The sequence below is a fragment of the Artibeus jamaicensis genome, unplaced genomic scaffold (genome assembly GCF_021234435.1).
Source record: "Artibeus jamaicensis isolate MK-2021 breed Jamaican fruit bat unplaced genomic scaffold, CSHL_Jam_final contig_786, whole genome shotgun sequence".
Lineage (NCBI taxonomy): Eukaryota > Metazoa > Chordata > Mammalia > Chiroptera > Phyllostomidae > Artibeus > Artibeus jamaicensis.
In genome coordinates, this window is record NW_026521971.1 from 1060467 (window position 1) to 1073605 (window position 13139).

Consider the following 13139-nt stretch of genomic DNA (forward strand, 5'->3'; position numbering starts at 1 on the left):
ATTCAGTCTTCAAAGTAACCATACATAAAAAAGAAGGTTGCAGTCAAATAAGAAAAATCAGATGAACAATTGATTTCTCAGCAGCAGAAACAGAGCTCAGAATGACATCTGCAAAGGATTGGAAGAAAAGTGCAGTCAGTCGGGAATTCTGTGCGTAAACTGTCGTTCAAGAAGAAGGGAAAATACAGGCATTGCGGTAACAGTTGGTGCGTCTGGGTGAAAGGTGTGTCTGGGTGAAAGGTGCATGGGAGGTTTCTGTCCTGTTTTAGCAACTCTTCTATAAGTAAATTATTTCAAAATTAAAATAACAACTCCACTGTTTTAGAGAAGCAAATGACAGCTACTTGCAGATGACTACTTAAAAAGCACATACGCTATTGAAAAAACTCTTAAAGTATACTTTATAAAGAAGGAAGTTGAACTTCAAAGGAAGGAGGATTGAGAGGCAAGAAGCAATGGTGATCAAACAAATTGGTAAATGTGGATAAATACTAACAATCAACATCACTGTGCACTTGCATGTATTAAGTATAAATATTTTGTTCACTTCTCACAAAAACTCAGGGATACAGGTATTGATATAGGTAAAAATACTAATATTTTTCTGAAGGACATTATTCTTTATTTTGAAAGAGTTCATCCAGTCCCCAGCACAATGAATGAAAAAGGCCCCAAACAACTTATATCTCATGAAATTAGGGAATTTCAAGAGTACAGAGAAAAATCTTTAAACCTTTCAGAGAAGGGAGAGACACACGGCCTACGAAGGAGAGAAAGGGACAGTGCCGCTGGCTCTGGAAGGTGGTAGGTGGTGCAACTGCGTTTAAACTCCTGGGGAAAGGTCGGCAACTGGCATTCTGTACTCAGCCAAATGATCCGTCAGGTGGTGAATGCAAGGGTTTAAAATTTTTCCTTCTAGGTACCCTTTCTTAGGAAGCCACTGGAGTATATGATTTTACAAAACGAGCCGAGGATGATGAAAACAAAGGGAGGGCATCATCCTCAGAAACGGCGTCAGGCGAGGAAAGGACCTGAGACCAGCACCTGGAGCGCGGCGCGTCCGGGTGAGGCCAGGGCCGGTCGCTCGGGGGAAGGAGCCAGGCAGTCTGAAGGTATCTGGAAATGACAGGTCTTTTATGGATTTAATTAAAGTCCTTTATGGAAGACTAAGCGAATGAAGATCTCAGCAGTTATTAACTCAGGGAAAACAAAAGATATTCAAGAAAGGATAACTGACTCCAATATGTTACTTGTTTCAGCAGTGGCAACGATAAACACTGAATACTGATTCAACCCCAAATTATAATTATTCTAGTAGTGATGATGATGATGATGGTAGGAGGTGATGTTGACATGGAGGCTCAGCCCCCATCTATTTTAATTCAGTTTATAAATAGATAGCTTAAGAATTAACAGTAAGCTTTATTTACAGTAGCCAAGGTATGAAAACAACCCAGCTGTCCTTTGATGGATGTTGGATAAAGAAGATTTGGTACATATATACAGTGGAATATTACTTAGCAATAAAAAGATAGAATATTGCCATATACAGGTACATGCAGGTAGATCTTGAGAGTATTGTGTTAAGTGAAATAAGTCAGATGAAAAAGGATGAGAACTGTATGAGTTCACTCATATTTGGGCTGTAAAACAAAAAGCAGCAAACAAAACCCAACTCGTAGATACAGACAACAGATAGGTGGTTACCGGGGGAAAAAAGTTTGGAGGGAGGATGAAGAGGATAAAGGGGGGGTCACCTACAAGGTGACAGAAAGACTAGACTTCTGGTAGTGAGCACTTAATAGAGTATACAGATGTCATGTTATAAAGTTGTACATCTGAAATTTATATATTATTAACCTGTGTTACTCTAATCTGTTTAGTGTAAAAAAAAGTCAACACTAGGTCATAAAACTAGAAAAATCAAAAACATAATTTCCTTATAGATATCAGAAGAAACACCTTGGTAAATTAATTGCCACTAACAGATGAAGAGAGGGATTTCAATCAGAGATTTGCCATTTTTAATAGCTTTTTATTACTAATTGATTTTTAAAATTCTATGTACTTACATAATATTGAATAACAGTAAGGATTTGTTTAAAAGGATTTGTAAGAAAGCATTTTACAGGATGGTTTTATTCAGAGAATTGCAGGTGTTAGGATTGAATTTGAAGGGTGACATAGAATCATGTGGGAAAAAGGCGGTGAATTCAGTTCTACAAATGCTGTGTTTAAGGCCCCTGGGAGACCATGTGAGGTGTACATTAGCAGGTGGTTAGACTTAGGAGAACAGTTTAGGGTGGCAGTGTAGATTTCAGTCCATCCGCTTACATTGAGAACCTACTATGTGTCACATCGCCGCTGCTTCTAACTCTAGGCAGATAAAGAAGGATTTAAGGAGAGGGGATAAAGAGATGGAAAAGGGAGATAAAGGGAGAGAGAAACTGAACTAAAGAAGAAAAGTAGCAGGAAAAGAAAGGGGGGCAGATTGTTGGGGGAAGGGGAGGACAAACACGCTGGCAGTCTATACGAGGGGAGGGGAGGTGGGTGTCCGAATGGGGGGGAGTGGTGTCCATGTCATTACTCTTCCTCTGTGCACTTGTGTTACAGACTTGGGCTTGAGCAAATAAAAATTCTCTCTTGTATATGCGCCATAATGATATGTTTTGTTTTTAAATACTTGAGTTTTAATAAAGAAGGAAAAGGAAGACGTCAGAAAGAAAAAGCCTGAGTAGACTGTGAAAACGTTCCGTGACTACACCTATAAGCTGTTAACAGCAAGTCAGTTTGTAGAAGTAAAACTGGAGGAAACTGCGGTGACAGGTTTATAATCCTGGGACAGGGGAAGCCAGAAGTAAGGTAAACCCCCGTGCTGTGATGACAGTGGACATTTGACTGCATAAGACTTTAAAGATTCCCCATGAAAGCTGGGAACAAAGTAAAGTGATGCCATGAAGTGCGTGAGGAACCTGTACACTGGAAACCACTGAACTCTGGATATGCCGTGTTAGTGGATTGTAGCAGTCAGTATTGATAAAGGGTAATTTTCTCCAGTAATTGTTAACAATAAATGCAACCCAATTAGAATCACAGAATTTTTGGTAGAAATTGACAAAATGATTCCAAAATGTATATGGAGATAGAAAGGACCCAGACAATCACAAACAATCTCGATACATTTGGAAGACTTACCACCAAAGGACTTGAAGTCGTGGCACCACAGTGCAGACAGTGGTGCTGGCACAGACGCGGGGTCGACAGACAGACCGATGCAATCTAACAGCGCAGAGGTGGACCCAAGACATGCAGTCCTTTGATTTTTAATGGAAGTGGCAGATCAACCCAATAGGCAAAGGATATCCCTTCAGCACAGTAACTGGGACTAGTGGATATTCATGCCAGTAATCTTTGACCTGTATGAGGGGGCCCCCCAAAAACTAGAATTCTCTTCTGGAGGGGGTGGGCCCCTTGTAATACAGGCTTCCCCCACTAGGTTAGTGTTCTAGGAACACATCTGTATTTGTGTACTAGCTGGTGTTGTTGTGAGGGGCTGCATCTGGCTTCTTGAATTATTTTGGAGGACTCAGCATGTTTGCCTATTTTGTGATGGGTAATTTGTGAGTGCACCTGTGCACACCACACTGAGCATTTTGCAGTTTTTGACCAATAACTGCATGACCCTCGTGCTCCACTCTTTCTTTCTACCCGATCTCACCCCTAGTGACATTTTTTTGTTTCCCTGGTTGAAAAAAGGAAATCCTCAAAGGGAAACATTTAGCCGATGTGGAAGAGGGGGAACAAAAAACGACAGAAGTACTAAAAGGCATCTAAATCAACAAGTTCAGAAACAGTTTTGAGCAGTGGAAAAAATGTCTCGATAGGAGTACTGCATCAAATGGGGAGTACTTTGAAGGTGACTGAAGTTTAAACATGTAAGAATAAATACACAATTTTTTTTTATAAATAAAAAATATTTTCTGGTGTAGAAGACCAGTCTGAGCCCTTATTTATGTGCGGAATGTGCTGAGCTGTGTTTAAAGCCAAGTTCAGATGTTGATATTGTTGCAAAGTAACACTCCTTTTGTTATCTTAAGATTTAAAAAGTGTAGTTTTCAAAATGGACATGTTTTAAGCAACTTTCATCTGAAAAAGTGAAAGTAATTATTAGTATATTATTAGTGGCAGGGTTGAAATTTTTGTGATTTCAATACTTCTGAAAAGGTGTTTATATATAAATGTTGTAAGTATTATACACTTGAAAAAAATTCTAAGAAGGAAGTTTGTTTAGAAAAGCAAGAAGATGGAAAATGTATTGGTGTGACCTTCTAAGGCATGTCTGAAACATTTTAAGATTTGTATATTTACTTAATAGAAACCTGTGGCGTTGCAAACATCCCCGTGGTTTGAGTGCACATTTTCAGCAGATCTGTTCTCTAGGGGGAGATACTTAAGTAAAGCTGTATATTCCTTCTGTCTCATCTACGAAAATACAAGCACAAATTACTGTATTGTAAGCAGTCATTCTTACACTAAACTTAAGAAAGAGGAAATATTGTGAATTTCATTTTCACAGTATATGGGGGGTAGGAAAATACATGATTTAAAATTCTCAAAATAAGGAGTAGCTTTAATTAGGAAGGACATTTTGAATTTAGGAAAACATGGGGTGATAAAGTATAATGGATTATAAATTAGGAAGCCATTTACTAACTGTAAGTATTAAACAGATGAAATACATGTTTAAGAAAAGAAGAAAATACGTCTCCCAACATAAAATTAATATTTGGAGGTGGAGATAATTTTATGTACAGATGAGAAAATGTGATAGAATGAATCAGACAGTACCACCAGATGTGGTGGTATTGTGTAGTAGACTGGAGATTTTGCTCCATGTCTGAATGTGCTACAACAGCAGTGATGAGTAAAGAATTTTCAGTTTCAAACAAAAGTATATTTGTTCTCAAATAGAATTGGTTAAAGGAGATTTCATTTCACAGTGAATTCTTACTGGTCAAACTCTGATTCAGGGTGATATTAAACTTACATAGCAACACTGAAATGATGTTCATGATACTGAGAATTTAGCCCTTGCTCTTACATTCTTTCTAGGAAGGAAATACGTGAAATGAACTGTTCTTTTCTTACAAACTTCCGCAGCATTTACCCAGTTCAGTGGACAAAGCCAGTTTCAAGACTGTACCTTCCTTCTTTCGGAGTTTGGGTGAGATGAGGAGTGTTCATCCCTATGGAAAAGGAAGTGTCCCAGGGCCCGCATTTTAACTATGGCGAGAATGCGAATTGTGTTCCTTCCGATTTTCCTCCTTAAACGAATGCTTACAACTTACCATGTCCTCTTTGTGGAGTTAGAAGACTTGTCCTGTGGAGTCAGGGTCCCAGGTTCCTGCGATGTGTTAGTGCTCCCGCGTCTGTGACACTGTGCATGCGTCTGCCTTCTCTGAAGAGCTGCATCTGCACAAGCTGTCATTCCTGTCTGACCGAGTTCAGCCATGACTTTGGGGGTCATTTTATTTCACTTAATGCTCAGGGTTCTGTGATCCCGTGTCTGTTAATCGATTTATAGATGGTGGTGTAGCTTATAAATAAATGACATCTCTCTCAAAAGTGTATAAATATGTGATTTATATTTTACCACTTAGGGCAAAAATGTTAACTTTGAGTGATCAAATTAATACATTTTTGGTCTTTGATCTTTTCATTTCAGGAATGGCTTTTTTCCCCCTCCTCTACCTTTTACCTTATCTGAAAACGTAACATCCGTTATTCTTACATTTTCTGCCTGGAATTCTACTTCTCTCTCTTCACTCACTTCTCAGCCCACTCATCCAATTTCTGCTCACGCCACTTCACCGAAACTGCTGCAGCCGGGCCACCGCGTGTCTGCAGCACATCCCAGGGCCTGGTTGGTGGTCAGCCTTCTGTGTCTCAGAGGCAGTTGAAAGGTTACCCACTTCCTTCTTAGACAGGCCTCAGTGACACTGCACCAGCTGGCCTGCCCCCTCTTCTTTCTGATAGCACCCTGTCCCCTTTGTAGACTTCTCTTTTTCTCCCCTCTTTTAAATGCTGCTATTCTTTAGAGCCCCTGCTTCTTGTGATACTGCTCTACCTAGAATTTGGCATTCGTTGCTTCAGTTATAATCTGCTGATGATTCCAAGACTCCCTGGCTTCAGGGCTGTGTATCCAGCTGCGCTCTGGACATCTTCACATGATGGTTGTAGCCTGCAGGTGATGAAAACCTGCTTCTGGCCAAGAGGGAGAGCTGTCCCTTCACAAAGCCACACCTCAGGTGTACAGGTCCCACTGGTCTTAGGGATGACTGGAGGTGGACGTTCTCTCTCGCTGCTGCTTGTCAGTGCTGTGATCTCAGCACCATCTTCTGCATGTAGTTTGGAACATGGTTGGCCAAGGTCAACCTTCAAGTCTACAGCTTGTCAGTGAAGAAGAAAAGATAGATGTGCTCTCCTACTCCAGATGAAGATCGCCTGGCATGGATTATGGGGAGATCGGGCATGTTCAGGGTGGTATGGCTGTAGACCTGGCCTGGATTCTGACTGACGCAGCGTGGCTAGCCACCTTGAGGTGTAAAGCGTTTTGACTGATACTCATTCTGGTGGTGGGGGAGGGACCTAGTGTCTCGATCCAAAATGAAGGCTTATCTAACCACCATTCATCTTTCACGTACAATTCTAATTTCAGTGGAAAGAGGATGATTAGGTTTATAATTATTGATGAGTGTAACTTACAACTGGCAGAGGTGGTCGCTCTGCCAGTTACTGTCTGGGCTGTCTTTGAGAACAAAGGACTCAGCAGAAGAAACCTATATGAAAATGACCGGCATTTCTTTTTGGAATTAGAGACTGTTTGATAATCATGATGTTTGAATTAGTGATTTAAAAATATCATGGTAATTTATACCTTTATTGTCATAAAATAAATACTCTTTGAAAGCAGAGGTTTCTCTCTCTTTTTCATTGCTGTATCCCTAACACCTGATACTCAAGGCTTGAACAAAATTGTTGAATCAGTTTATTAAAAATCTCAATTTTTTTTTCCATTGTTTAATTTTTGGGGAAAATTTATTCTTAATTTTATCACAGGTTTCAGAAATAAAAGCTTCCAAGCATAAGTAACTTGTTTTCTTTTACTCTTTTTTTTTCTAGACCTGAGTCAAGACAACATTTATACCTTCCTGGTGGTTCAGAAACGAGTCTCTATAGAACCATAAGCAAAGAAAGGAAACATTTTGTCTTTTTCTTAATTAAATTGACTGTATAAGATACTGGACGTTAGGAACAAACGCACAGAGAAGTGTCAAAATCGTTGCTCTAACATCACTGGACGCCGGTCTCACTGAGGAGTGAGCTTTCTGAAGCTTCCTGAGCAGAGATTTGGACGCTTCCTTGGTGCTCACTTGTGCTTTGGACGACGAGCATGAGTGAGTTCTGGTTGTGCTTCAACTGCTGTATTGCAGAGCAGCCTCAGCCTGTAAGTACCAAGTAGCACACGGACCGATGGGGCGGGGGGCTTATGGATGTGCCTCGGGTGCTCAGGTGAGACCCGGCGCCCTGGCGGTGCTTGCAGGGCAGTTCTGAGCAGTGTCACAGAGAGTAAGTAGTTCAGTGGACTTCTGAACATCTGCTTTTAAAAAAGGAGAAAAAAAGAATCTGTGTCTTTTGAGTAAATACTGTGTGTCAAGAGCTGGGCCAGACCATTGTACACGGCCGAGAGGAAGGTGTGCTCATCTACCGAGTGGGTGCCTTCTGGAGGAAAGGGCAGGGAGGAAGCCTTGCCTGAGGTCCAACAGCCCAGGAAGCCTTGGGCGCCAGGGCTGGGGGCTGCGACAGCCGGACCCCCATGGCACTCACATCCTTTTCGATTTGCCCTCTCATTTTCCTTGCACCAGTATCTGAGGAAGATACTACTGTCCTTGTTTTTTGGTTGAAATAGATTCAGTTTTTTGCCCAAAGTCATATTAGATAGTGGTCTATTTTTGGTACATGCCCCACTTTTTTGTGCCTTCTAAACGATGCACTTATTGTCACCACTGTCAAAATCCTGCTCTCCAATTGGTGGTTTTCTGTTCAGATCAAAAGTCACCTCTGCACACTCTTCCCCAGCTGTCTCCTGGTGTGAGTATACATCTGTGTTTCCACCTGCTCTTCAGTTCATTTTTTTCTCTGGTATAGCACAGCCCTACTTAAAATTTTTTTTTCTTTAATTTTTAGAGAGGGGGGAAGGGAGGGAAAAAGAGAGGGAGAGAAATATTAGTGTGTGGTTGCCTCTCACTGGCTCCCACTGGGAACCTGGCCAGCAACCCAGGCCTGTGCCCTGACTGGGAATTGAACCAGCGACCCTTTGGTCCACAGCCTGCGCTCAATCCACTGAGCCACACCAGCCAGGGTGCACAGAACCTCTGGCATAATAAATAATTGTTCTCTAGTTTCTCCTACCCTATTTTTTAATTCTTTAGGGCCTCTGACTGTATTTTGTATCTAAAGGATCAAATCTAATACATTGGAGAATCTGTTACCTGCTGGCTGGCTGACTGAATAAGTGAATTTATGTTTTATTGTTTTGTTTGTAACAACAAAAAAGGATGGATGAGGTGTAATTTTAAGGTCTTTTGCCTTTCCCTGGGCATGTACAGTCACTTTCTCATTTTCTTTATATATGCAGTTGCTTTTGTATGTCCTAGTCTGTTATGTCTAGCTCCCAAAAGGGGAGAAAAGGGAGGGTTCAGAGAAAAGAACAGGTGCTGATTTTCTAAATCCCCTGGAAGTCACTGCAGCCAGATGAGGACAGCTTGCTACAGTGTGGGAAGGTGTACCAACGGTGGCCAGTGGCTGCCTGTCTCTCTGCCCCTCTGGGAGGAGAAGCGGGGGTATGTGGAGGACCGGGGCCCGTCAGCCGTGTCCACACTGCTCTGGGAACATAGCAGGGATGGCCAGTGATGACTGCTACTGTGCTCAGGGCTGACGTGGACGGAAATTAACTGGTCCACCTTCAGTCCTTTTGGGGAGTTGCAAACCTTGAACAGGCTCTGGAGTTCTAAAAATACTTAGATCAGGCAGGTTCGGCCCCCGCATTTGGGGAGAGGATGCAGATTCCTGGTGCTACTCATCCACCACCTTTCTGTTCACTGCTCTTACAAGTTTGGTTCCTACATATAACTCTGACTCATGAAGAATGGAAGACTGGTTGATTTGCATGGTGTGAGGTAGGGGTTTAACTATACTTTCCTGCTCATCAGCTATTTAAAGACAGTTCATTACATAGCCAGTCTTTATTAGGGATTTGAAATGTCATTTCTTGTTAAATACAGTGCTTTCATATATTTCTGTCCATTTCTGAAATCTGTTTTCTTCTTCTACATGTGTTTACACCTATGCCACTACTTTACTGTTTTAATTGCTGCTGTTGCTTAGTGTATATTTTGCTGTTTCAGAGAAAAAATCTCTTTTATAGATCTTTTTTCAGCTCTTGGTAATGCTGTGTTTTTAAGCTGGATTGTCATATAGGTCCTTATTATTTCTCTGTTTTTCCTTGTATGAGATATTTAATAATGCATATTTTTATGGGTGTTTACTTCAGGGTTGCTTAAATTCAGAGTGTAATTGGGTGAGAATTGACATCTTTAACATTGAGAAGAGAAACACGGTATATGTCTTCATTTATAGGGACTTTTCCGTATTCCTTGAGTAAAGCTTAAAAATGTTATGTAAGTTTTACACATTTCTTGTTAGATTTGTTCTAGATATTTTATGAATTTATATTACTGTTCTGCATGAAATTGTCTTACATTTCTAATTGGATTTTATCAATGTATAGGAAACTAATAATTGATGCACTAATTTTTTAATCCAGACACCTTACTGAACACTGTATTTCCTAAATATGTCCATGTAGTGACTTTTTTATAGCCTTTTTCTGATCTGTAAACTTCTCTTTTGTGGGAACCTGCGGCGTCGCTGCGCACTTCCGGTGTCGTGGCGGTTGGAGTCCGTGGGGGTTGAGCATCTGGCTTCTCCTGTCGGTAAAGGGACAGGTTGTGATTTACTTAAGCATAAAATGAACGTGTATTTCAGTGATTGTATGTTTACCTCTGCATTTAAGTTACTGTGTATAATTTATTACCTATGACATGACCAACGATTACATTCGCATCATTTTTTGAAGATTATGAAATGCTTGAGTCCTGGAGCCACGTTGCCTTTAGCGTGCCTTGTAATTTTTTGTTGAAAGTCAGACATGATAACACTGGGTAAAAGGAACTCAGGTAAGTAGGCCTGTGTTATGAGGCTTTACGTTTATCTGGTTGGGTAGGCTGCACTGTTTGCTGTAGCTGTCGGTGTCAGGGGGTTTCCCTGGAAACTTCTTAAATATTCCCCTGGTAGATGCTGATGTGGGGGGCGGGAGGGCAGGCCTTGCGTATGCTCTGCTCAGGTTTCAGTCTTAGTGAGCCTGTGCCCCTGGGCCCTGATGGACACAAGTACTTCTCAGTTTTGTTTTAGTTTTTACTCCTTGGTTCAAGCAAAAAGGGCTAGAGGGCGCTGGAGTTGGGCATTTCTCTTTCCTTCCTGGAAGTGGAGCGTAGGCTAGGATTGGATAATTCTCTTCCCCAGAGCGGGCTAGTTTCTGGGAAAGCCCCAGTCGATCAGGCGCTGGTAAAATAGTTTTTTGTGAGAGTAGCCTTAGTTAAGAAGAACGGACTGCCCTGGCTTACTTAAAAAGTGGCTACCATTCCCCACTCTTTGCTGAGAAACACAATGTGATTTCTCCTGACCTGCGTTTTGAGAACATGGTTGAGTTCCTGGAGACCAAACTCACACAAGTGGCATTTCCCCAAGACTGGGCCCCCGGGAGTCTTGACCTCTCGACGTGACTCCGGCAGTCTGTCTGTTACAGGCTAGGGTTCCCACTCGGCCTGGACACGCTGCTGCAGGTTTCTCCTCGTGGTAATTTGTGCTTTTCTGCGTTGGCCTCCCTCTCCAGTTGGTGCGGTGGTTCTCTCCATGGTCTCAGTTCTCCTGTGGAGCAAAGAGTTGCTGCTTTTTACTCTGTTCAACAACTTCTTGTTGTGTGGACAGGAGTGGCAGTTTCCAAGCTCTTACATGCCGATCAATCTGAAAAAAATACGGCAAACCAGAAATCGTGTTGCCATTTTTTAAAAGATTGATTTCTTTATTGTTGGTCTTCATAATGTTTATACCCAAGTGGATCCTGTCCTGGGATGTGATGTGGGCATACTCATGAATAGCTAAAGTAGACATAGATGAGAAATTTAAATACCAGGAGCGTACAACCTTGGAATTATAAATATGCGACATTGGAAATACATTTGCTGCTGCACAGAGGATATGCAGCTTGAGTTCTGCACACATATGTGTTGGTGTTGTGTTATTGTTCAGTAATGCACATTTGTGTGAGCTATTCTGCAGGAGCTCCGTGGGTGCCTGGTTCCTTCGTCTTTTGGACTTGATGAGAAATATGGCCCCAAACTTGACAGGGCAGCATGTTGCTGTGGTGGAAGCATAGCTCGGCGTTGGCAGATAATGGCCACACTGACAACAGTGTGCATGTTTGCAGTCCACACAAACGTGTCCTCGCTGTCCCGGGTGGACAGTGGCAAGACTGCCTTATCCAAAAGCTGCTCAGTCGTCTGTACAGCGTTCCAAAGTGTTTACCGAAACTAAGTGCCACATGCCATCCCTCCCACTCCCTCCCTGCCACCCCCTGCTCTTGCACATTCCATGTGTGAAAAAGGAACAGCCCGATCCTGGGAAGAACGTAGACTGCATTTTTGTGTAGTAGCATAGGAATATACTTCTTTTTCCTACTTCTCACTTTAGCACAAACAGTGTATGATACAACATAGTCCCAATTTTTCTAACCCGTGATAATCCAAACCTTTTTGACTTGTGCTAGTGTAAATGCTATAGTTGCTGTTGCTACATATAGCTAAGGTTGTAAATTTAAAATTGGATGGCTCCTTGCAACTTACTCCTTTAAAAACAAAGATTTGTAAGCTGTTTACACAATTGATGTTAGTTCTTGAGCTGCAGTACTTACTGTTGTTCATTGGAATACTGGTGGGCTTCCCCCACCGCCCCCAGCTTTATTGAGGTATAATTGGTATACAGACACCCCCACACACACATAATTAATGTACACAATCTCGTGAGTTTGGCATATATGTACACTCATATTACCACTGCGACTATTAAGGTAATAAACTCCTCGATATCCTCAAAAACATTGAATATTGATGTATAACCCCCCCCTTTTCAATTAATTTTTCGTGTCTTCCCCACTTAATGTTTTGCCACATGGTACTGATAGTTTATAATGTTCTTTGTCTCTGAAATGTGTCGTTTTAATTGTGCAGTCACCACCACTGGTGCCTGCAATAACACTGGTGTTTCTCCAGCGCGGGCCAGGTGCGAGGAAGCAACCGTGAGCACGTAGGTGTGGTCCCTGCCGTCCCGCCCTCACGCCCGTGGCAGAGACACTTAGGGAATAAATAAGTGCCCAGCGTGTCCGTTCATGATAACTGCTCTGCGGAAGAAGAAAGCAGGAAAAGAAAACAGGAGAAATTGGGGCACCGAGGGTGTACAGAGGGGCCTCCCTGGTGACGTGGTATTTCAGCAGGGGTGTGAGGGACCGAGGCACATAGAAGCCTATGGAAAGAACGTTTGTGTCAGAGAGACTTGCGTGTGCGAGGGCTCTGGCAAGACAGAGGTGGTGTGTGTGAGGGGAGCCTCCAGCAGAGTGGCTGCGAGCCGAGGGGCCGTGGCAGGAAGCGAGTCATGACGTAGCCGAGAGTCAGGTTGTGTATGGAAGGACGTGGGGCGCTCATTGACTGGTTCTGAGCAAGGACCCAAGTGGAGGCACATTTCCCTGTTCCCTGTGTCACTGTGCGCCCGGACTGAGAGTCCGCACCGTCTGACCATACTGTCCACCCCTCAACCTCCTGCAGGCTAAGCCAGCGAGTCCTGACTGACGAGCCTGTGGTGTATTCAGTAGATAATTGGGGGTTGCTAGAAGGCCTTCGAGAGTCTGAAGAGCATTTGAGCCATTACTGCAGCCCGAGAGGGCGAACCAGCAATTCTCTGAAAGG

At 42.5% G+C, this 13139-nt stretch overlaps 1 protein-coding gene across 4 annotated transcripts in view; it reads left to right on the forward strand.

The window, feature by feature from the left end:
• The window catches only part of CDC42SE2 (CDC42 small effector 2), an 87172-nt gene that overhangs the window by 46781 nt on the left and 27252 nt on the right, over positions 1–13139 (forward strand). For all 4 annotated transcript variants that reach the window (XM_037129856.2, XM_037129854.2, XM_037129857.2 and 1 more), the window contains one exon: positions 7183–7507. In XM_037129856.2, coding sequence (XP_036985751.1) covers positions 7454–7507 — 54 coding nt within the window. In that variant the 5' untranslated portion in view covers positions 7183–7453. The remainder of the gene's footprint in view (positions 1–7182; positions 7508–13139) is intronic.